Source organism: Benincasa hispida, chromosome 9 (assembly GCF_009727055.1).
Source record: "Benincasa hispida cultivar B227 chromosome 9, ASM972705v1, whole genome shotgun sequence".
NCBI classification, from domain to species: domain Eukaryota; kingdom Viridiplantae; phylum Streptophyta; class Magnoliopsida; order Cucurbitales; family Cucurbitaceae; genus Benincasa; species Benincasa hispida.
Window position 1 is genome coordinate 90,062,790 of NC_052357.1, and position 24,811 is coordinate 90,087,600.

The 24,811-nt window shown below is 34.4% G+C and overlaps 2 protein-coding genes across 2 annotated transcripts; one reads left to right on the forward strand and one right to left on the reverse strand.

Annotated features, from left to right (window-relative positions):
- The first annotated feature begins 1,979 nt into the window (after positions 1-1,979).
- LOC120085999 lies at positions 1,980-3,103 on the forward strand. Its single transcript, XM_039042371.1, has 2 exons — positions 1,980-2,757; positions 2,873-3,103. The coding sequence occupies exons 1-2, from the start codon at positions 2,323-2,325 to the stop codon at positions 2,963-2,965; spliced, it is 528 nt and encodes a 175-aa protein (XP_038898299.1). The 5' UTR covers positions 1,980-2,322; the 3' UTR covers positions 2,966-3,103.
- LOC120085998 (anthocyanidin 3-O-glucosyltransferase 2-like) lies at positions 3,002-4,807 on the reverse strand. Its single transcript, XM_039042370.1, has one exon. The coding sequence runs from the start codon at positions 4,636-4,638 to the stop codon at positions 3,190-3,192; it is 1,449 nt and encodes a 482-aa protein (XP_038898298.1). The 5' UTR covers positions 4,639-4,807; the 3' UTR covers positions 3,002-3,189.
- Between the last annotated feature and the right edge of the window lie 20,004 nt (positions 4,808-24,811).

A 24,811-nucleotide genomic window follows, 5' to 3' on the forward strand; every position in this document is an offset into this window, starting at 1 on the left:
TCCTATGAGATATTTTCCATTGACAAGGGAGAAGATATATTCAGGTCTAAAGTTGAATCCAAAATTCAACTGGTTTTCCCGAAAGTTTCCTCAGAATAATCATCAGTGTTAGTCAAAGAAAAACCTGGATCTCTTCTCAGATGTCGAATTGGGATCCTTATGTAACATATCTTCTAGATGAGATTTAAAGATCTCCCATTTACGGGTGGAATCCTTTTTAATATAAGGTTGAGATGACGAGGGAAATTTTTATTTTGAAATCCCATCCAATGACCATATTGAGGGGAAGACTCCATGTCCTGGATCAGGGCTCCTATTTTCATTTGACATTTTTCAATTGTATGCCCAAAAGGCTAAAGGAAGTTCGAGGAATCTCACCCAAAAGGCTACCATACGAAATTCATAGTCTGAAATACTGAAATCGACTCTTGAAAACTACAATATCAGAAGGTGTTTGTCCAACATCCAGGGTCTAGAGTTTAATACTCAATCCCTATCTCTGATTGAATAAAATTTGAAAAGGAAATGATTTTTACCCAACATTTCTACTGAGAAATCTGATTCCATTATCCATGCCTTGGTGATCATGTTTGCAGTGATCATCCTTTCAGACAGAATCTTTCCTATTAGGCAAAAATCCAATTTCTTGTTCACTTTTTGTGGAATTTCTTCATCCGTCAAACGTAATTTCTTCGAGTCATCTATTAGGGCTTCTGAATCCATCACAAGAAACTAATCCTAAATGAAATCAGAAACATAGGGACAACTCTAAATTGCCCTGATAAACCCTTACTTTGAAGATGTTCTTGCAGGGATCTTGAAATAAATTCTCTGCCCGATTTTTTCTTTCATATTTTGTTATATTTCTATTTATATTTTCAAAAATCGAGTTAAGTCTTGAGAATTAAAAATAATAATAATAATTTTTAGAATTTAATTAAAAATTTAGCTTTCGTTTCATAACCATTTTATTTTTTAAAATTAACCATATAAACAATAGTTTCTTCTATTTTTTTTATCAATAACCATTTTGAAAATTAAAAAAAAGTAATTTTTAAATTTTTTTTAATTATAAAAATAAAATCATTAACAAACACGTTATCTTTATTTATTGATCAAGATTCTCGATGAAACATTCCATGTGTGATGTTTGTGTTCTTTTTTAAATTTCAAAGCAGAAATATATTCTAATAAATAAATGGATGTTGGTTGGTAATTTCGATTTGATTTAATTCTGATTTAGTTTTTACTATTTTAAAATTTTATTTTACCTTTTAGTTCACCTGTGACCTTTTAGTAAAAAGTAGGAAAATTCTTATAAATAAAAGAATCTAAAAAAATATTTAAAGTTTATACCAAAAAGTTTCAAAATTGCTTATATTTAAAACGGCCCCAGTAAAATATGCATTATTCACATGTTTGTTTGATAGATAATTTCTATATTTTCCCTTAACATATTTGAAAATTAAAAAAAGATCAAATAATTATTGAATGAACTAACCTTTTTTAGTTTTCAAAACTTGACTTAATTTTTTAAAACATTAGTAGAAAATGAATAAAAAAAATATGAAAACAATATTTAAAATATCGATGCTGACGAAAATATCGAAATCTTAATTTTATGAAAATTTTGATGAAAATATTAATAAAATGTTGATTTCGATGAATATTTCTAAAGATATATAATAATGAAAAATTAAAAAAAAATTAATTCAGTAAATAAACATTTTATGATTATTAAACTAATTAACATTGATGATATTTTGTTGCTTAATTATAATGTTTCGTGAATTTTTTTAATATATAATAGAAATATTAATTCACTCTGATATCGAATTCACGGAAATATAAAGCTTATTTTTCAAAACCAAACTAAAAAATCAACGGAACAGAGAAATTGAAAAATTAATCTTAAAAAAAAAAAAAGGAAAGGAAAAAAGTATAATATATTATATCATATTCATTATTGCTTTAAATCCGACAATGGGAATCTAGTGCATTCAATCAAACGGAGGTAACTTGTTTTTAGGTAGGAAAATTGTTTTTAATGATTAAAATAAAATGGGATGGTAGGGGTAAATTTGGTAATACACATCACATTTGGGTCCAATACCAAACCAGTTCAGTATAACCCACAAGCCCACAACCACTCTCCTATTCCAACGGTAACTTTTCACAGTCTTACTTCCTTCTCTTCCACCATTAAAGAAGAAATCCCATCCGCAATTCAGAAGAGAAAGAAGGAAAACAAAGAAAGATTCAAGCTTTTCACCTGAAACAGAACTAAGAAGAAGAAGAAGAAGAAGAAGAAGAAGATCCCAAATGAATTTGCAGTCTCGGGAAGATGATGAAGAGAGGGAGAGACTGATCAAAGTGGTGGAGTATTTGGAGCCATTCATGTCCAAACAGCTTCTCTGCAAATTCCCAGACAACTCCGCCTTCGATTTCAATTACTCTCAGAGCACCATCTGGTCTCCTTTAGTCCCTCGGCCTTACCATTCTATGGATTTGGATGTAATTACCCCCATCAAGCTTCCTTCTGATTTCGAAATGGCGACGGAGACAACGGCTGAGAAGAACAGCCTGAGAAAAGCCACCTCCAACCTCAAGAAGAAGCTTCTCTTCAATGGCTTCAGCATCAGTTTCGGCATTTCGAAAAGCAACAGGAAGATGAACAGGATGAAGAACAAGAAATTGGCGTCTGATTTCTCCCCCACCCCTCTACAAGGTGGTGCTTGCTATCCAAATAACAAAAAGGTCAGTTTTGAAATCTTGATTGATTCCACTTTTTTAGCTTTTGAAAGCTGCAAGATCTGTGTAATGTTGTTCTTCCTGTTCTTCACTGCTTAACTAATACTCCATGAATGTTTAGGGATGGAGCAAGTTACTGAGAGCAGCCACCAAGCATTTCAAGAAGAAGAAGAAGAAGAAGGATCCCACTTCTCAAATGAAACTCTATTTCTAAAACACTGATTCATAGAATCATATAATCTACAGTGTCTTTTTTTTTTTTTTCATTTATTTCATTTCAACTGTTATTCAAGAACAGAATATATGTAATTAACTTTATTCTCTGTGAATCAATTCCCATTCCTATTTTCCATGATTGGTTCCACAGATTGATAGATTCTCAAGAAAAAGCAGACTCAAAACACAGATATCTGATCAGATCAGATAAGATATAAGATACTAAAAGGAACTAGCCAACATGTCATCAATCAAATTCCCAAATGAAATGTTAGAGGAACCACCAGGAATGAGAGCTTCTCTACTTTTCTTACTAATTTCTTTCATTCTCTTCCTCATCTCCCCTGCATCGTTGCCGTTCATCAAACATCGAATGACTCTCTCAATCTGATCTGCAGTCACCAGAGATCCACCGACCCTATGGTAATCCATCTTCATCTCCACCGCTAATCCTAATTCTCTAACCAGCATGAAGGCGTTTAACTGTTGCTCAGCGTATTGCGGCCAAGCCGCGAGCGGCACCGCATGCCAAATGCTTTCCAAAACAGAGTTCCATCCGCAGTGCGAAACGAAGCCTCCAATGGCTTTGTGGGCTAAAACATCCACTTGCCGGACCCACCCACATACTCTTCCTTTTCCTTTAACCCTCTCCTGGAAACCCTCCGGCAAGACATCGTCGGGATCGGCGTAATCGGTTGGTGCTTCAAACCTCTTGTGCGGCGGCGGTGGCCGGCGCAGGGACCAGAGAAACCTCACTCCGCTTCTTTCGAGACCATTTGCTATTTCAACCACTTGGGTTTGGCTGAAACATCCCCGACTACCAAAGCACAAAAACACCACCGACAACGGCGGCTGATTGTCGAGCCAAACCCTAATTTCCCTGCTCTGATTTTCCTGTGGTATTGGCCGAGTTTCGCTTTCCAGGTCCAGCACCGGCCCCACCGTGTAAATTGGAGGTATTCCTCCGTCTTCAGAGAATGAAATCAAAGCATAAGGTTCGAGATCGGCAAAGGTATTGATGATGATTCCTTTCGATTCCTTGAACTTCCGAGCGTGTATCGCCATGGACCTGAATCCGTCGCCGTTAAACGAATAATGAGGCAAAACCCTCATCGGAACTGGGTGAGCGAAACTTGAAATGATGACATCAGCTTCCGATCTGTCGAACTCGACACCGACACATCGATCGCGGGTTTCAAGTTGTAACATCGACCCGAGAAATCCACCGCAGGAAGTGAAGAAGATGTACGAATTGATGCCGAGTTCATTGCCCACATCGATCATGGAAGTGCAGAATAGATCAATAATCAACCCAACAACCGGAACGGCAAGGTCAATAATGGCGTTTTTGACTAGGGTTTTGTAGCTCGCGATATAGAGAGAGCAGTAATGTTCGAAGGATTTGGATAAGATTTGGGGAGAAGGGGGGTTGGGGGGAACGGGGAGATGGATGATCCGAATACGCGGCGTGGCGGGGGTGACGACGGAGGTAGGCGGCGGGGGATTGGAGGTTCCGTCAGTGGGTGTGGGGGTAAATGATGGGTATTTCAAGACGAGAATGGTGGCGGAGAATCGATGGTCACGATTGAGGAACTGAGTGACGAATTTGATGGTAGAGACGAGATGACCCACTCCGGAAGTGGGGATGAAAACCAGCTCCGCCGTCGCCATTTTTGGAGGAGTGAATCTCTGGTATTTCTTCCTCTTCTCAATCGAACTTGTTTTTTCCGTAAAAGTTTCATTTCATCGGTAGTTTTTGGATTTAAATAAGTTTCCGTTAAGTTATACGTTTCGTAGCATCATCACTCTCAGCTTAATAATCATTTCCATCCAACCAATTCCTTCTGGCCCGAGGGGCTTTTAGTTTTTTTGAAAATTAAGCATTATAAATTTCTATTCAACCTCTAATTTTTTTTTTATTTACTATCTATTTTTTATCAATATTTTTAAAAAATAATGATTTCAAAAACTTGTTTTTATATTTTTGAATTTGGTTAAAAATTCGACTTTTATTTAAAAAAAAAATGCAAACTATGGTAAGAAATTAAGAAAAAATAAACTTAATTTTGAAATGTCAAATAGTTACCGAAAGGGATATAGGAATCATTATTTGTTAAAATCTCATTTTCGTTCAATTACACTACCAAATACTATTTCATTTCAATCTCTATATTCTCAATAGTTGAACTTTAATGTATTTTTCATCAATCTTCAATTTAGGTAATCAAAATTGGTTAAATACTAATAGTAAATAGGTTAAAGTTGGTTTTGTTCTTCTTTTCTTCTTTTGATGACATTATCTTATGATATTGGAGTTATCGATTTAAACCTTTACTTAATAATAATTGTATAATTAAAAAAATTTAAACATTTACTTAATAATAATTTTATTCATTTTTTTTTAAAAAAATTCTTTTTGAGTGCATCAATTATATGAGATCATCACATTAAAATAATGATTGAAGAGATCTATTGTTATTGGTTGATTGGTTTACCTGTGAATCATTGGACTTGTCAATGAGGGCAAATATATTTAATTTCTATCTCGTCTTTCTCATAAAAAAAAAACAAAAAAACAAAAACAAAAACAAAAACAAAAACAAAAGAAGAAAGGAAAATTATTTAATTCACATCTTTGAGGATTTTGAGTTGTATCAATTTAAATTCTTAACTAATAATTATATTAATTAAAAAAATCTAAGTATATTTATTTACATTAGTTATTAGTTAAGATAAACATCGTGTAAAACTTCTAATTTTATCAATTAAACCCTCGAACTTTAGTCGAATCAATTTATGCTCTCAGTTAAGGTTTTCTTTGAAAGTGTCCGTGCATCATTTATTAATCCTACATTTGAAGAAGTCTGCACACGTGTAAGAATTAAATATATATACAATTTTCATATGTAATCTGAATAAAGAGTCTAAATTGCCAAATCAAACGTAGCTCAACTGGCATTTGAATGTGCTAATAACAATTGTTTTTTGACCCTTAATCGCAAATTAATTAATTTTAATTAATTAATAATTTGATGATAATAAGCTTAAGTTTGTTTACTTATATGTTTATTATTTTGAATAGTGTAGCGTAGAGCTCGGAACAACAATTCTGTTGCCTAAAAAGAAGCGTAACGGAAACAAATCCAAGATGGTGACTTGGCGGCCAAATCATCAAATTGGACCAATTATAAAAAGCCATTTGGAGCAATGGAGGAGTGACACATGGTAGATTTTTTTAAAATTTTTGGATTAGTTAAAAAAATAAATTTAATATTATTTTATATTTGTGACTACGGCTAGTTTTTGACAAATTGTGGGCTCTAGCTTTTTATTGGATTTTAAAAGAAATAATTTTAAAAAATATATATATTATTATATTATATTTTGTTTGTGTCTAACGGCTAGTTGAGTTTAGATCTCTATCATTCAATTTAACTTTTTTTAACAATCCAATGACCTAAATTAAAATCCACTTTTTACTCCACTTCTCTCTCTTTTTATACTTCATCTACTCCAAAATTATTTCAACCCTTTACATTTTACAATCCTCAAAATTGGCAAAAAAGATACCATTGTTACTCTATCTACAAGTTTCCAATTTTCTTTCTTTTCATCTTATTATTGAGAGAAATTTCTATTGTATTATGAGGATTAAAGTGTGTGAGCTCAAATTTGTATATCAACTTTTTTTTAGAAAATTCATTGTATGATTTAAAGCTTCAAAAGCATTATAACGGTTGGATCCTAATCCGTGAAAAGGATTAAATTTGCTCTTAAATGTGTAAAAGGAGCAAGGTAGCTGTAAGTCCTAGATCCGATTTATTTACCTTAAGTTTAAGTTAAATATAGTTAACTCGTAGGGGAAGATAAGTCAAGAAGTTGAGAAAAAAAAATATAAATTACTTTATGCCAAGTGTTAAAAACAAATGGTCAAGGGGAAATGAATTTGGTCAAAGGGGTTGGAGATGGGTGTAAAAATTAGATAAGGATAAGTAATTACGTTTATTTGTATGCCAAAGATAAGGCTAAGGATGAGGATGAACATCAAGTAGTGGGCTGAAAGCTTAAGGAGGAGGTGGCAGATTTTTGTATTTTAAGGAAAATTTTTTATGTGTTGATGAGGAATAAACGATGGACCTAATTTTTGTTAAGTCTTCATTTGATCTTCATTTTAGATGGAAGGTTGGATGTTGAAACTGACATGGAAATGAAAATGAATTATGGTAAACAACAAGGAAAAATTAGTGAAGTAGGAGAAATATTTTGGGTTGAATTTGGTTGAAATTGGAACTGAAATTGTGCTGAAGGTTTGGACATTTGGTAGAGTTCTTGATGATTTGGAGGAAGAATGGGCCATAAAACCAATCTTTGGAGAGTCCACTCTATAATATTCATCTTAGAATTGAAGATTACGGTATAATTAAGTTGATAGTAAGACATTTTAGCAGCAAAGAATGAGAAACGATGAAGAAATAGCTGCTGTCATGCACTGTCAATGGAGCTTATAGCTACTGTTTATCATTTCTTTGAGAGTAACTGTTATCTAAACAAATAGGCACTGTTTGGCAAGAAAATAACTCAAAACAATAGCTTAAAATGTGAAACAAGCAGCACATAGAAGGATTACTGTAAAAAAACTGCACTGCTGTAATTTTACTGTTGTTTTATATTATATATATATAGTTGCGGTTTTTTTTTTAAGTTTTTAACTTGATTAGCCCCACTTTTGGCTTGAAATGCCTGCATTTAATCATATTCAACTTCTTAGGATTCCTATAGCTTGAATTGGGCTTTGCATTTACGGAAATATGGGATGGGAAGAATTAAAAAGTTTAGAATGAGCTAGGTGATTTGGAAGGAAAAATTGTGTTGATATCTTGGGTTAAATTTATTCCAGGGCAAACGGAGGTTGGGAAAGCCTATAATCCAAACAGTTATCGCCTTTGACAGTGAGTGATAAGTTTTCACAATGATTTCTAATGAGTTGTTTTACAAATGATTTTCAGCGTATACTCAGTTTAACATGCTGTCTATATGTTGATCGCATGATTCATAATTTCAAAGACTGAAATTTTATATGTGAATTTGGCATGCATTTTCAGTAAGTTTATGTCCATGTTATAAAATATGATGAGTTTCTACAATGAATTTATAAGCATGTTTGTGTTTACAAGGCACTATGCGATGACATGAAAATTTTAAAGTGTAATCATTTTACCATGTGTATGCTATTTTATGTTTATGGAGTTTTTAAAATGTTTTGTATATGTTGTTCATGTTTATTGAATGTTTAAAATGTTTTGTGCCTTGTACAAAAATCCTACTCCGAATATTTGGTACCGAAGGTATGGTAAGGTACTCAGATTTTCAGTTATGTTAGGGATCCCTGATACCGAAGGTATGGTAAAGTAGTCAGGATCCTATTCAGTTCTATGTGCACATATGATTTATGTTATTGACGTTGATGAAATCAAGCAAAAGAGCTTTCTCTCAACTAAAGCTATTAGGGATTGAGCAAAAGGGCTCTCCCTCATGTTCAAATACAGGAATAGAGGTGTTTTACAGGAAATAATGATGAATTTTAATTCAGAGTTTTTATATGCTATGATTTCATGTTTTCAGTTTTTATTTCAAACCTTGAAAATGAGAATGTAAGCGTTTTATGATCATGTTTATGTTAGGTATGTATGAAAGTATGTTTCTTTTAAAGAGGTCACTCACTGAGCGGTTTGAAGCTCATTCTTTCAAATGTTTTCTCTTCTCAGATAGTGGTCGACGCCCCGAGGCTTAGCAAGTCTGCCAATCAATCACTACTCAGGATTTTCCAAGAATTTGAAGTTTAAGTGGTCCACTATGTTCTGCTTAAACCTTAGTTTTGTCTGTATATATTAGGGGGTTCAGAGTGGAACTTCGAGTCAAACTTTTGTAAATATGAACACTTGTATTTTTGGAACCGATATATACAAATGGAGTGAATGCTATGTGATATAGAATTTATATGTGTTAAGTTGTTGCTAGAATAGGGTGTTGATATGTGATGAGATATAAACTATTTATCAAGTGTTAAGGATACAAGTTTACAGAAGTATGTTGAGCAGTAGCTGTCATAAGAGGATTGGTAACTATTGTCTTCACATCTCTTCTATGATTAAAAGGATAATCTGGGGAAGGATGTGACAATAGTAGTTCGACTATCATTCGTGGAAAGAGTCAAATGAGATTTTTTAATCAAAATTTCAAGAGTTGCTTGAGAAAGTGGATGTAGGTCAGGTTTGACTGAACCACTATAAAAATTAGTGTGTCTTCTTCTCTAACTCTTTACTAATTATTTTGCATTTAATTTTAATTGCCTGATTTTGTTGGTTAAGATTGATTGAATATATTGTTACATAATTTTTATCAATCTTGTTATTTACCATAAATTAGATTTTTTATTAATTTAATTTAAAAATATCTAATTAGATCAAATTGAGTATACTTTAAGAAAAAATTTAACTAAACCCTAATTCATCCCTCTCTAGGGTTGTTATACCGGTCCAACAATTGATAACAGAACGAGGTTATTTTCTTGATAAACTTTATTATTAGAGCATTATGGCAAACCCAGTTGCAAATGAAATTGTAGAAGGTCAATCTACCTCTAGGTCTTGTTACTTTGATGGTTCAAATTATGCATATTGGGAAGCTAGAATGAAAATTTATTTGCAATCCATTGACTATAATTTGTGGTTAATTGTTGCTAAAGATCCATATGTTCCCATGAAAAATATTGATAATATTGATAAGCCTAAATTAGAAGAAGAGTATGATGCAAAAGAAATGAAAAATTGTTCTTTTAATGCCAAGGCTATTAATTGTTTGTATTGTGCTTTGAGCAAAGATGAATTTAATAGAATATCTATATATTCTTCCGCTCAAGAAATTTGGAATACTCTTGAAATTACTCATGAAGGAACAAATCAAGTTAAAGAGTCCATAATTAGCATGCTTGTTCACAATTATGAGTTACTTAAGATAATTGCTAATGAGTCTAGAACCAATATGTTTACTAGATTTACTAACATTGTCAATGCTTTGAAGGGACTTGATAAAGTCTAAACAACATCCGAAAATGTTAGGAAAATTCTTAGGTCTCTACCTAAGACTTGTGAAGCAAAAGTGATGACAATCCAAGAAGCAAATGATCTCACTAAACTTCCATTGGAGGAATTCATTGGTTCACTCGTGACCCATGAGATCACTTGGAAGGAGCACTTGGAGGATGAGTATCCAAGAAGAAAAAGAACATTGAAAGACCATTTTCTTAGAATTTGACTAGAAGATGAGGATATCTTTGATGAAGATAATGTTGCTTATCTCTCACGTAAGTACAAAACTTTCATCAAGAAGAAGAATCAATTCAAGAAACACCTATCAACCTAAAGAGAGTCAAAAAGTGAGAAGAGCAAAAAGGATAAGGTAATTTGTTATGAATGCAAAAAGTCGGGTCATATAAGAACGGATTGTCCACTCCTCAAATCATCTAAGAAATCTAAGAAGAAGACAATGAAGGCTACTTAGGATGATAGTAGTGAAAGTGGAAGTTGTTGGGATTGGTGTCCTAAATCTTTTTGTAATCTCATAGTTTGTAAACTTTGTATAAACATATTGTTGTTAATAAAATAAGTGTTATTTTATAAGCATATACTCAATCCAATAAACTAAGATCTGAGGTTATTTCATGTAATTTAAACAAGTATGTAGAAACATAAAAGTAGATCTTGTTTAAATAATAACCTAAATGGTATGTAGTAGATGGATAAGGCTGGGTACATTATCCTGATGACACTACGCATACGGTCCGCTTTTTAGGCGTTACAAGTGTTGTAAAGTGCTACAAATGATCTAATCCTGATCATTCATGTGGAGACATGTGAGCGGGGGTATCATATACAAAGAGTTTGTATAAGACCAGCCCACAAAATTATTAGTCTCTTTATATAACATCGTTAATAATAGAGACTTACATTTCACTAGGATGACCATAGGTGACATGACCTGAATCCTAAGTGAGTTGTGAACTCCTATTCATGAAGGTAGTCCTTTGATTTGTATGGGTGAGAGTGGCCAGATTTCCAACTCAACAAGCCTACCATTTTAGGGATTCATCTGATTGGGGAGCTGGGAACACAGCTACACAAGACGGAATTCACTCCTTCTCCAATGTAGGGGCAAGTAAATAAATTGTTGCCTTATAGGCTGATTCTGGGTCTTGAACATAGTGGTCACACTCTCTCCTGGCCCGAGAAGAACTTAGTCATAGTCGAACTATGACTTATTGTTCATTAGAGAAATCAGTGGTATTTAAGGAGTTAGATGTAACTACAGAAGCAAAACGGTATTTTCGACCCAACTGTACTTATGAGCAATTTGTGAAGGGTCATTGCATTGTTGATTGGTTATATCCAATGGACATAGAAATTTATATGTAGTATGAAGAGTGTAGCTGTCGATCTTTAGTGGAGTGACCGACAGTTAACGGATGTTGGGCAATTTAATTAAAGAGTTTAATTAATTATCTGAGTACCGTTAGAGCTTCAATCTACAAGTCTATAAGGCTCCTTTTGTAGCTCAATAGAGATTTACTTGAGAATTAATTTTGGATTAATTTGAAGTGTTCAAATTAATTTAAGAAATTAATTATATATTATATAATTAATTAAATTTATTACATATGTGATATAATTAGTATAATGTATTTGATACATTATAATTCAAAGTAATATGAAGGAGGAATTTGAATATGATTCAAATACTAATTACATGAATGAGATTCATGTAATTAAACTTAATATAAATATGATTTATATTGAGAGAAATTAAATATTTGGATATGATCCAAATATCAATTATATGGATGAGATTCATATAAGTGAATTTAATATAAATGTGATTTATATTAAATGCCAGTATTGTTGAAAGAAAATAAAATCTATAGGTTATGTTTTACTTGATGCAATATAAAACTATAGGTTATATGTTATATTTGATATAACATATAGTGTATACATAATAAAATAGTTAATTATAATATATATATATATATATTATATATAGTATATAATATAAATAATATTTACTAATTTAATTAAAATCAATTAAAGGGAAGGAGTTACAACTCCCTCCCCCTATTATCTCAGTTAATTTACGTGGGTTGTGAAAGATTGATGTGGTAGAAGATTCATCTTCTTCCTCAATTATCTCTGAGAAGAGTTCTCATTAAAAAAAACTGAAAAAAGAGAAGAAAAGTTCTTCTCCTTCCACTCCTCCTCTTCATCTCCTTCCCTCTTCCAAGGATTCAAGCAAAACCCACAACTCTTGCTTGAATCCTTTGTCCTAAGAGAATACAGAGAGTTCTCAACTGGTGGTGTCCCTTTTGAAGGAGATCCGCGTAGAGAAGGAGATCCGTTCGTGTTTTATTCGAGGGATTTTTGAAGAAAGTGTTTTTCAAAGGTAAAGGTTTCTGAAACCCTAAGTTTTCCTTTATTTAAAGCATGCTATAATTTATGTAAATGCATATCTTGTTCTTATTTTACTGTAAACTTAAATTCAATAAAAATGAAAATTGGGTTGATCTTGCTTCCACTTACGGTTCTCTTCAGTTAGAGTTCCTTCAGAAGTGATGGTGAAGAAGTAGCACACCTTGGTCTCATGGCTCATAGGGACAAAAATGATGAACTTGATGATGAGGTAACTCTAGAACCCCCTTCTTATGATGAATTGTTTGAAGCTTTTAAAAGTATGCAAAATGACTTAGAAAAACTTAGTTCAAAATATGTTGTGCTTAAGAAGAAATACAATACATTGACTAGTGAAAACAAGTTTTTACTTGATGAAATTGCTTGCTTTAAAGAGAATGATCATGTTGTGTAAATTGATAGAATAAATGTCTCTTGTGATAAGCATGTTTGTGATTGTGATAAAAAAAAATGCATTGCTTGATAAAGTTAGATTTTGTGAGCATGATGGTTGTGAAAAGAATAATTTGATTAAATCACTTAAAGAAAAAGAATTAAATGTTCTGCAAGAACTTGATAAAGCTAAAGAGTCTATTAAAAAGTTGACAATATGTGCTTAAAGATTGGACAAAATCATTAAAGTAGGCAAGCTTTTTGGTGATAACAGAGGTTTAGGCTATATTGATGAATGTTCTACTCCTTCAAATTCTAAGGCTATATTTGTCAAAGAATTTCTATTATATTTGTTGACATTTTTTAAATGTCAAGTGTCACTTTTCTTGACGTTTTGGAATCTAGTCTCAAGAATATCAATGTTCTTGACTAGGAAAAATGTCAAGAACAGCGACACTTGAAATTTTTGAAATGTCAAGAATATTGACGTTCTTGACAAATAAAAAACGTCAAGAACATTTTCACTTGATATGTGAAAAATGTCAAAATATACTTTACTTGATATTAAAAAAAAGTCAAGAATATAGGTGTTCTTGACAAGAATAAAATGTCAAGTGGAAGACTTCTTGACAATTTTCACTTGTCAAATATATTCATATCTTGACACATTTAACTCGTCAAGTATGTTTGTGATTTTTTTTAAAAAAAGATTAATATGGATGTTTATCTCTAAATTGTTCATGTATTTTAATCCAACAATCACATATGATATATTATGACAAATACCCATCAAAATAAATAAACAACCAAACACATTTTCAATATTATGGACTAAAATTTTAAGAGCGAGGGATGAGCGAGAGCGAGAGTGGGAGCGAGGGATGAGCGAGAGCGAGAGGGGAGGGATGAGCGAGAGTGCGAGGGAGTGCGAGCGAGAGCGAGAGCGAGAGCGATGCAGAGAGCAAAAGGAGAGGGATATTTTGTTGCAGATTGCAGAGAGCGAGAGGGGATTGGGGAGGGGATAAAAATATATATATAAATTCAGGGTCGGGGATTAATCGGGGTCGGGGTTGGGGCAGGGATACTGTCCCCATCCCCGCCCCGTCCTCGGAAGGGGCTTCGAATAAATTCCCTAGTTTGACCCCATCTCCGGTCAAACCGGGGAATCCCCGCCCTGTTGTTTTTGCCAACCCTATCCAACATGATAAAAGATAACATTCTTGAAAATTATCATTATAAAACTCTACAATTCCATAAAGAATTTTCTAAGTTAACTAGAAGAATATGGACAAATCCATATGGACACTTCCAAAAGAATATAAAAGATATAATTCTAACAGTCAACCCAATATGAACAGTTTTAAAAATTACATTTCTAAAATTTCTATCAAAACTATCCATCTACCCCATATTAACAAAATTATATCATTCTAGCCATAACAACTATCAAAACCACATTTGTAATCACTATCTCCATATGAACACATGGAACAATTAAACACCATTCCAAAACTATAATTACCCCCTCCCCCATGCACATATATGAACAATTTCAAAAAAAAAATATTACACCTATATGAATATGAAGTAAATCCAGAAATTAATCAGCCGAAACAAACACATTCAAAATGACCAAATTGTACGAGCACCTATGATCACATGAAGTAACCCAAAAATTCAGCCAACTTAACCCGCACCTCATCTAACTTATGTGTCAATTATGTATCTTATTTCTACCCGTGATGTTGTCCTCATTGAGTCTAGGTAGTACATAGTATCATCATATGCATTTATAGCAAGTAGTGTCCAATTGATAGCAACCCAACAGAAATAGTTGGGCACTCATGTTTAGCATCTATTAAGCATTTTATTAGATGAAAAGACTATGCACAAGTGAAGCAACCTGTAGGCTATGAAGTGATAAGTGGAAGCAAAAACTAGCTAAGTTCTAAACTTTCAAGCCTGAATGGATAGCAACTACTTCTCCAACAAGATTTTCAAACTCGACCTTTTGGAAACCTGCATCAACAAATGGGGATCGAAAAAATATTAACCTAGACCCAAAAGTCTTTGTATTTAGGATGATTTTGTTTAAGAAGCTAAAAGAGGTATGCTACTTGCATATGAGAGTTTTAGGAAAAGCATGAGCTTCATGTGCGCCTTCCTATTAGCGCTTGCTTCTTTGAACCAAGGCGGAACGCTGAGGAGAAAAAAAAGGTTTTTGTTTATAAAATTATGAGTTATCATGGAGGAGAATATGATAATAATGTTTTTAAAGTTTTTTTTGTGAAGAAAATAGTTTTCCTCATTATTTTTCCTTTCCAAAGACTCCTCAACAAAATGGTATCATTGAAAGGAAAAATCGTACTTTGCAAGAATTTGCTAGGCCAATGTTGAATGAGTATGATTTACTTAAATATTTTTGGGCAAAAGTAGTTAATACCACTTGCTATATTTTAGATAGAATTTTAATTAGATCATCTTTGGATAAAACTTCTTTTGAACTTTGGCATGGAAAAATTCCAGATATTGGGTATTTCAAAGTTTTTTGTTGCAAATGTTTTATTTTGAATAACAAAGAAAAACTTGTAAATTTTGATAGTAAATTTTGATTCTAAGATGAATGTTGGTATTTTCCTAGGATATTCCTCTATTAGTAAAGTTTATAGAGTTTTCAATAAGAGAACATTAGTCATTGAGGAATCTATGCATGTTGTATTTGATGAATCTTGTAATAATATTTCAAATGAGTCTATTTCTAGTGATGATTTAGAAAAAGATTTTTGGGATTTAAGTGTCAGTGACAAAGGTATGAAATTGTTTCAAGTATGCAAGAAGTAAGCATCAATGAAAAGAATAAAGATGATTCTTCGTCCATGCCTAAAGAGTGGAGATATGCTCCATCTCATCCCAAAGATTTGATTCTTGGTGATTGTGAACAAGGTATGAAAACTCATTCTTTTCTTAATTTATTTAGTAATATTGCTTTTGTTTCTCAAGTTGAATATAAAAGTTTTAAAGATGTTGAATGTGATGAGTTTTGGATCTTAGCTATGCAAGAAGAATTAAATCAATTTGAAAGGAATAAAGTTTGGGAATTAATCTGTAGGCCTTCTAATGCATCTATAATTGGAACTAAACAATTCTTTAGAAATAAGATGGATGAAAATGGAAATATTATTAGAAATAAAGCTAGACTTGTAGCTCAAGATTATTGTCAAGAATAAGATATATATTATGAAGAAACTTTTGCACTGATTGCTAGATTAGAACCTATTAGAATGTTGCTTGCTTTTGCCTCTTATAAGAATTTTATTTTGTATCAAATGGATGTAAAAAGTGTTTTTTAAAATAGTTATATTGTGGAGGAAGTTTATGTAAAACAACCTCTAGGTTTTGAAAGTTTTGATTTGCCTAATCATGTTTAAAAGTTGAAAGAGACTCTTTATGGATTAAAACAAGCTTCAAGAGCTGGTATGATAGGTTTAGAAACTTTTTACTTGAGAATTGTTTTAAAATGGAAAAAATTGATACTACTCTCATTATTAAAGTTAAGGATAATGATATGCTTATAGTGCAAATATATGTGGATGATATTATATTTGGTTCTACTAATCCATCTTTTTGTGAAGAATTCAGTGTATGCATAGTGAGTTTGAGATGAGTATGATGGGAGAACTTAGTTTTTTCCTTGGACTCCAAACCAAACAACTGAAGGATGGTATCTTCATAAGTAAAAAAAAAAAAAAAAATACACAAGGAATTTGCTCAGGAGGTTCAAATTCAATTAAGGTAAAATTGCAAAAGCTCCTATGAGCACTACCACTAAGCTTGACAAAGATGAAAAAGGTAAATATGTGGACATAAAGACTTATCGAGGTATGATCGGATCTTTATTTTATTTGACCGTTAGTGGATCGGATCTTTACTTTATTTGACCGTTAGTAAATCAGATCTTTACTTTATTTGACCGTTAGTAGACCCGATATTATGTTTAATATATATCTTTGTGCTAGATTTCAATCTTGTCCTAAAAAATCACATTTGCATGTTGTTAAAAGAATATTTAGATATTTGCTTGAAATTATTGATGTAGGTTTGTGGTATCCTAGAAAAGTTGAATTTAATTTGATAGGATATTCCGAAGCAAATTTTGGCAGTAGTTTACTTGACCGTAAGAGTACTAGTGGGACTTGCTAATTTCTTAGATCCTAACTCATGGAAAGGATCGAGTTTGCTCTTGAATCCGTAAAAGAAACAAGGAAGCAGTTTGACTACCCGTAAAAGAAACAAGGTAGCAGTTTGACTATCATCCCTGTAAAGAGTCAAAGGAGATTTTTTTAATCAAAATCCCAAGAGACGCTTGAGAAAATGGATATAGGTCAAGTTTGATCAAACCACTATAAAAGTTACGGTGTCTTCTTCTTTAACTCTTTACTAATTATTTTGCATTTAATTTTAATTGCATGATTTTGTTGGTTGAGATTGATTGAATATATTGTTATATAATTTTTATCAATCTTGTTATTTAGCATAAATTAGAGTTTTTATTAATTTAATTTTAAAATATCTAATTAGATCTAATTGAGTATACTTTAATAAAAAGCTAAACCCTATTCACCTCACTCTAGGATTGTCATACCAGCCTAACAATAACCATGAGATCTATAGTTTGAATCCCCTTAGCTCCAAGTGTATTAAAAAAAATAAAGAGTTTAAATTGATCCACTTACAACAAATTAGAAATTTAATTGAAACAAATTTATGTCGAATATATTTTAACATTTTATAAGGGAATACTAATAGATACCAATTATTTAAAAAAAAAAAAAATTAACAGCGAACTAACATTTGAAACCACGTAAATCAAAATGAAATAAAAATAAGTATGCCAAAGCTAGTATAGCTCAACCGAGATACAATATGTGTTAGCGACCAATCACAAAAACAAAACAAACAATCATCAAATTTTCATTCCTAAAATCTTGTTAAATTGTATCCTTTAAATTTAATAATGTTTATTATTTTAATAACTTAGGCCCCATTTAGTAACCATTTAACTTTTTGTTTTTGTTTTTGAAAATTATTTTATCCACGTTTCTTACAATGATTTGCATATTTCTTAAGTACAATGGTTGAAATCTTAGCCAAATTCCAAAAATAAAAACAACTTCTTGAGAGCTACTTTTTTTAGTTCTCAAAATTTTGCTTGATTTTTTTTTTTTTTGGTAAAATATAGATAACAAAGGAAGAAATTAGGAGGTAGGAGTAGTGTCCATAAGCTTAATTTTCAAAAAGAAAAACAAAAAACAAAATGGTTATCAAACGATCTCAAGTGTTGCAATTATTTTCAGTATGGTGAGTTTTTATTTGCAACATTGCTAAATAAGTATTTTCATACGTGTTTAATGAATTATAAAATATGTATTGTGCAAAATTGATCGAATTTTAAAGAAAAAACAACATTAGAGCTAGAATTTTGCTAACGTTGTTTGGTTTTGATGTAGTTATTTAAGGGTTAATTTGTAAATCAATTAAGTCAAACTCTTTGCAAGACTTCATAATTTTGAAATCAGCGAGTATTTGGATATTTTTGCATTGTTATTTGTCAACATTTGTTGATTACTTTGCAAAAATTGAATAATAAATAAAAAAAAAATTGCAATACTTATGTAGAGCCTAATTAGATTATATTGAAAGTTTATAATATAAAATAAAAAATAGAAAGTGAACTTTTTAAACAATTAATTTAAAAGGCCAATAAATCTTCAAATCTTTATTTAATAGATTTATCTTCTACATTTTGATGAGTTAAACAAAGAATTCATTATCTTAGCTTGAAGTTACTAGATGTGGCCGAGAATGTATATGAAATTCTTTGCATCAATGAAATTGGGATATCAGAAACCTGACTCTGATACCAATTGAAGGAACTCTTAAATAAGAGTACCCATGAGCGGAAGCGGATCTTTCTGATTTCATTGTGACAGAATTACCACACATACATTCTACCATACGGATATGCATTGTAAGACTAATTACTGGCATGCTTTAACAAATAAAATACAAAAGACCGAGAGACTTACCAATTGAAGATTTTCTTCAATCGAACTCGGTCCACCGTAAGCAAACTCTTCACGCTCCTTATCGTCCAGTAATCAGTCGCCTAGCAGTACCACGGTCGTCTACACGATCAGCAGCGCACGAACAAACAACAGCCGGGGACGACACCACCACTTGAAGCCCTCGGTATTCTTGGAGTGAGAATCTAAAGGGTGGATGGAATTGGTAGATGGAAGGAGGAAAAGCGATCGTATAGTACGAACAAGCAAGTGGGAGATAGTAGAAGACTATCGTATAGTCGGTATGCTTGATCGTTTAGATTGGGGTACACGATCGTGTAAGTTTAGCTAAGCAATCGTCTATCAAATGGTAAGCGATCGTTTAGTTCCGCTCGGCGCGCTAAGCGATCGTATAGTAAATGTAAACAATCGTTTAGAAATCACGGGCGATCGTTTAGTACGCTGATGTGTGATCGTTTAGGAAGACGGGCACTATCGTATAGGCTCTCAATGCTAAGCAATCGTGTGCTTTCCCACCGTAAGCTATTTTTCAGATATCCTTCAAAATGAAAACTATTTCCATTTTTATTCTTCAGTTACAAGAACTGAATCAAACTTCCCACTTTCGCACGAACCCGGAGAAAAACTCGGCCAATTTAACTGCCTAATTAATTAATAATGAATATAATCATATTATATTGTTAACCTATAGTTTGATATCATATATCTACTATAGTGTTTTCTCCTCTACTTGATATAAATCATATTTATATCCAATTTCTTCCAAAATAATGTATCTCACACATTTATTCAATTATATCATATATAATTAACCAGTTCAATTATATCCTATATAATCGAACTCCCTCTTGTCAATTTAAACATTTCAAACTGACCCAAAAACAGATTCTCAAATTTTATCCAAGCTACCAAGGGGATCTTATGGACCTCTGGCTCGAAACTCCAACAGTACGTGAATAGCTGACTAAACTCTTTAGCCACGAGATCCACCATCCATTAGCTACCAAGCATTCCACTAAAGACCAACAGTTGAACTCTTCTTATCACATATATATTTCTATATCCATCGGATATAACCAATCATGAGTATGATAACCCTTTACAGATGCTCGTAAGTAAAGCTTGGCCAATTTACCGTTTTACCCATGTAGTTAAATCTCACTCTTTAAGTACCACTGATCCCTCTAATGAACAATACAACATAGTCCAACTATGTGTGAACACCTCTCAGGCTAGGAGAAAGTGTGTGGTGCCACATCGTTCAAGCCTTGGAATCAGCCCTTAAGGGAGCTATCTATCTACTTACCCCTGCTTCGAGGAATGAGTGAATTCCATCTTGTGTAACTGAGTTCCCATCTCCCAAATCAGACGAATCCCTAAAGTGGTAGGTTTGAGTCGACGGCCTAACCACTCACACCCATGCAAATCAAAGGACTGCCCTCAATGGTAGGAGTTCCCAACTCACTCAGGATTGAGGTCATGTTACCTATGGTCATCCTAGTGAAGTAAAGTCTCTGTCATGAATAGTGTTATATAACGAGACATTAACACTTTGTGGTCAGGTCTTATACAAACTTTTTGTATAGGACACCCCCGCTCGCATGTCCCCTACACAAATGATCAGGATCAGACCATCTGTGACAAGTTATAATACTTGTAACTATTCAACAAAGCGAGCCGCATCCACAACGTTACCAGGATAAGGTTTCCCTCTTATATCCATATACTACAGACCATTTTGGTTATCACTTAAGACATGATCCACCTGTATGTCACCACATACATGCTTAAGTTACATAAAGATAACCAGGAATTTTAGATTTATTGGTTTGGGGTAAAGAAAATAAAATATTCAACTGAGCAAAATCAAGAAGTGAATAAAATATCATATATTATACATCAAAAGCGTTCATACAAACTGTTTACAAACTACAGAACACGAGACTTTAGGGTATCAACCCTAACATCCTTGCAAACTTCTCAATTCATGTAGATTCCTTGGCCTTGGCATTTTCTGGATGGCATCGATTTTGGATCGATCTATCTCTATCCCTCGATGTCTCACAACGAAGCCCAAAAACTTTCCTAAAGTTACGTCAAACGCACATTTAAGGGGGTTCATCTTTAATTGGTACTTTCGCAGGCGATCGAACGCGGTTCATAGATCTTTCAAGTGGTCCTGTCGTCACTTGGTCTTGACCACAAAATTATCCATATACCATTCCACGTGTTTGTGTAACATATCGTCAACCACCTTCTGCATGACACATTGATAAGTAGCGCCAGCGTTCTTCAACCCAAAAGGCATCACCTTGTAGCAATATATCCCTTTTGGGATTTGAAATGTCGTATTTCCTCGTCCGCAAGGGCCATTCTTATTTGGTTATACCCAGATGATCCGTCCATGAAGGATAAGGCCTTATGTCTCATCGTCGCATCGACTATGATCTCTGTAATGGAGAAGGGAAAATCGTCTTTCGAGCATGCGCTGTTTAGGTCATGAAAGTCCATGCAGACACTAAGCTATCCATTATTTTTTCTAACTGGGACAATGTTGGCTATCCACGATGGGTATTTGACTTTTCGGATGAACCCGATTTCAATTAGCTTATATACTTCAACTCAATTTGGGGGATAAGTTCCGGCCGAAAGTGTTGCTAAGCTTGCTTAACGAGTCAACACCCCAGTTTGATCGCAAAATGGTCTGTTACTTGGGATCTAGTCCCGGCTTCGCTTTGTATGACGAAGAAAAAATATACCTATATTCGGTGAGCAAACTCATGTATTCGCCTTTTCCTCTTCCGAGAGGGACACATTGATGAAAGTTAGACGCAACTCATTTGTTGTGCCCAGATTCACCTCTTTTACCTCATCCACCGTGGATTGACCACTGTCCCCTAGACCTTGTGGAGTGTCCTCCCCTTTCTCCTCGGTTATACCTTCTTCAAATTATTCGGTGATGGTGATGTGGTGGCACGAAGTTTCACCTTCCTCCTGCTCTAAATTTTCATTATGAGGATTGGTGAAGACAACGTCGCGCCTCTTTACTTTGAGCGAGCCCTGACTTGTGTTTAAAGTAACGAAGGTCTTTCTTTTCATGCGTGAGGGGATGGTACTACAGATTTCTCCATCACTTCTTACCTCCCCTGATGACTTTTTGATCGATGGCCTTTCAGCGTCTTTAAGGTCGAGGTGTTGCCAAATTGAAACTCGGGGTATTGGCCCCCTAATTCTTAGGGTTGTTTTGGGGGCGTCACTATAGGCTTTTTCCTTCCTCTTTGTCTCACTAGAGACATATTCATCGAGGGAATCTTCAACCATCTCGTGCTTTAGGTGATAAAAAATGAGAGTGTAGGGTTTTCCTTCGATTTCCTTTAGAGCTGCACCTAGTCTCTCGAAGGCTGAAGGTTGCGCCACCAACAGCGGCTGACAAATGATTTCTTCCTTTCCTTCATTCGGTAGAGTCAACCTTCGAAAGACTGAGCATCGAGTAGCTCTTGGAATCGTATGTGGCCTTCCCCTTTCTGCTTCTATAATGCTCAATCTCTCGAAGACCAAGGCGTGTGCGGCAAACGGCCTAATACGGTCAGTCTGAGGCTCTTTTATCGTTGCCCTCATTTTCCTTTGTATCATCAACTTCTGCAGTGATATGATTGTTGTTGGCCACTTTCCCCTTTGCCTTTCTGATTATGTGGACTGGTTCTGACGATTCATATCCAAGTCTCACCCTCAATGCGTGTCCCTCTTGCAAAAGCTTCTATTGGGTCGACAAGAGTCTGGTTTGCTCCTAAATCTTCAAGATTTTGAACTCAGTGTGAGTTGTGAAGTCATAACCCGCCTTCGCCAACAGCTTGTAAGCTTTGGGATTGAATCCATCTTTAGTTTGCATCTCGAACAGATTTAACTCCATCACTTCCACCTCCGACTTGTGGACTTCCTGCTTCGTTATTGGCGTGAGAGGTGTGATAAAACTCTCTTTTAGAATTTCTTTGTCGCCGAACCAAACCTTTTGAGCATTCCATAAAAGGTGACTCACCCTTTTTCCATCTCGACAAAGGGACATAGCGGAGAATCAGAGGCTTTGAGGCTTTGAGGCTTTTTCGTCCCTCACCACGGGTGTCTCACCAACACTAGGGGATATCCCATTCTCTTTTGGGCTAGAGGCTTGTACCTTTCTACCCATCTCTTTCTCTGTGTCTATTGGCGGCCTTGATCGGGATCCACCTGTTTTCTTTATCAGTGAGGTCTCTACGGGCATTTTTTCACCGAAATTCTCGTTCTTTCAGTAAAACTTCGCATCTTCAAACTGAGATTCAGCCTCAGAAAAAAGATTAGAGTCTGCTTCAACTTTCTTAATCCCATCCTGGTAGAACTTGAAACACTGATGCAATGTTGATGTAATCACACCATTCTCGTGAATCCAAGGGAGCCCCAATAGCAGCATGTAGGTGGTCTTTGAGTCTATCACATGAAACAGTGTATCAGCCTTCAAATCGCCAATGAGGAGCTCTAAGCGTTTCGTGCCTATCGCCCCTTAGCTGCCTTGATTGAAACCTTGAATCACTAATTTTCCGTTTGATAGCTCTTCCATGAGTATGCCCAACTGATTCATAGTCGTCTTAGGTATTATATTGACGACAGATCCATTGCCAATGAGGATTCGACCCATTCTCTATTCTCGAATGTATCCAGAGACGTACAAAGGCCTATTATGCAATTTAAATCCCAGCAGTAGATCTTCATCTGAGAAGCCTATGGATGTACAACACGAGGCATACACACGTGATTTGAAGGTCGGTACACCAGATGCGTTGGATTCCAACAATGCCTCAATGAGGGTCGTCTTGGCTTCTTGCAGGAGTGAGAGCAGGTCGTCTATGCTGAGTGATGATAAGTCTTTCGGCTATTCTATCGATTTTAATGGGCTTAGGAGGGTATCTTCTTCTTCTACGGTACTGACAGTATGACATGTAGCAGCCTTTGACGTTGAACCCCAATCGCAGAAGTTCTTCAGGAGGAAATCTGCCAACGTCACCTGTCACCTAGGACAAGGAACGTCCTCGTCTCCCTCATCAACAGCCTTGGGCCTTCAGGCCTTCTTTCTACCCTCCTTTTTTTTATGTCTTGCTTCCTCTCTTGTAACTTCGATAAGAGCGTGACTCTTTTTAGGTAAAGTTCGATCCTTTCTTCATACCGCGTGTCACAAGGATTCAACCTTCATTATCGCCATTATTAACGTGTTTTCCTCTCTTTTGAGGATTTGTGGCTTGGATCTCCCGCTGAAACCGCACAACCACAGGTTCAAAAGTCTAAAATTGGACCAAACTCATACTTTCTTCATAACATATGATTGATGCCAACACGCTTGAAGTTACCGTCATTGTGTCATGATTTGTTTAGATCACCTCGTCTAGATCCAACTCTATTTTTCTCTCACGGGCCAACTTGAGGATCAACTCTTTTAATACAAAACATTTTTTCAACTGGGTGGCTAACGACCCTGTAATACTTACAATAATTGGGATCGTCCACTTTGCCAGCTTGTTTCAGTCGTTTACATTCCAATAGCTGGATAAGGTGGTTCTCTAGCAGTTGCTCAAGCATATCCGCAATGTTGGAGTCAGGGAATGGGTAGACTTTTTCCTACTGCTTCTTTAGAGTTAGACGACGTCTTTTGCCTCATTGTCTTTCTTTTCCATCTTCTTCTCTTTTCCTTTTGAGGAAAACTTCAATGGGGTCGTATTAACGACTATTGATTCCTTCTTGGCGCCTTTCACAATCTTCTTGGTGCCCTTCACTTCCTTCTTGTCTTTCTTTGATTCATGCATCAGGAAATCCTTCGTTCTCCTGTTAGCAATACTTAGCTTCATG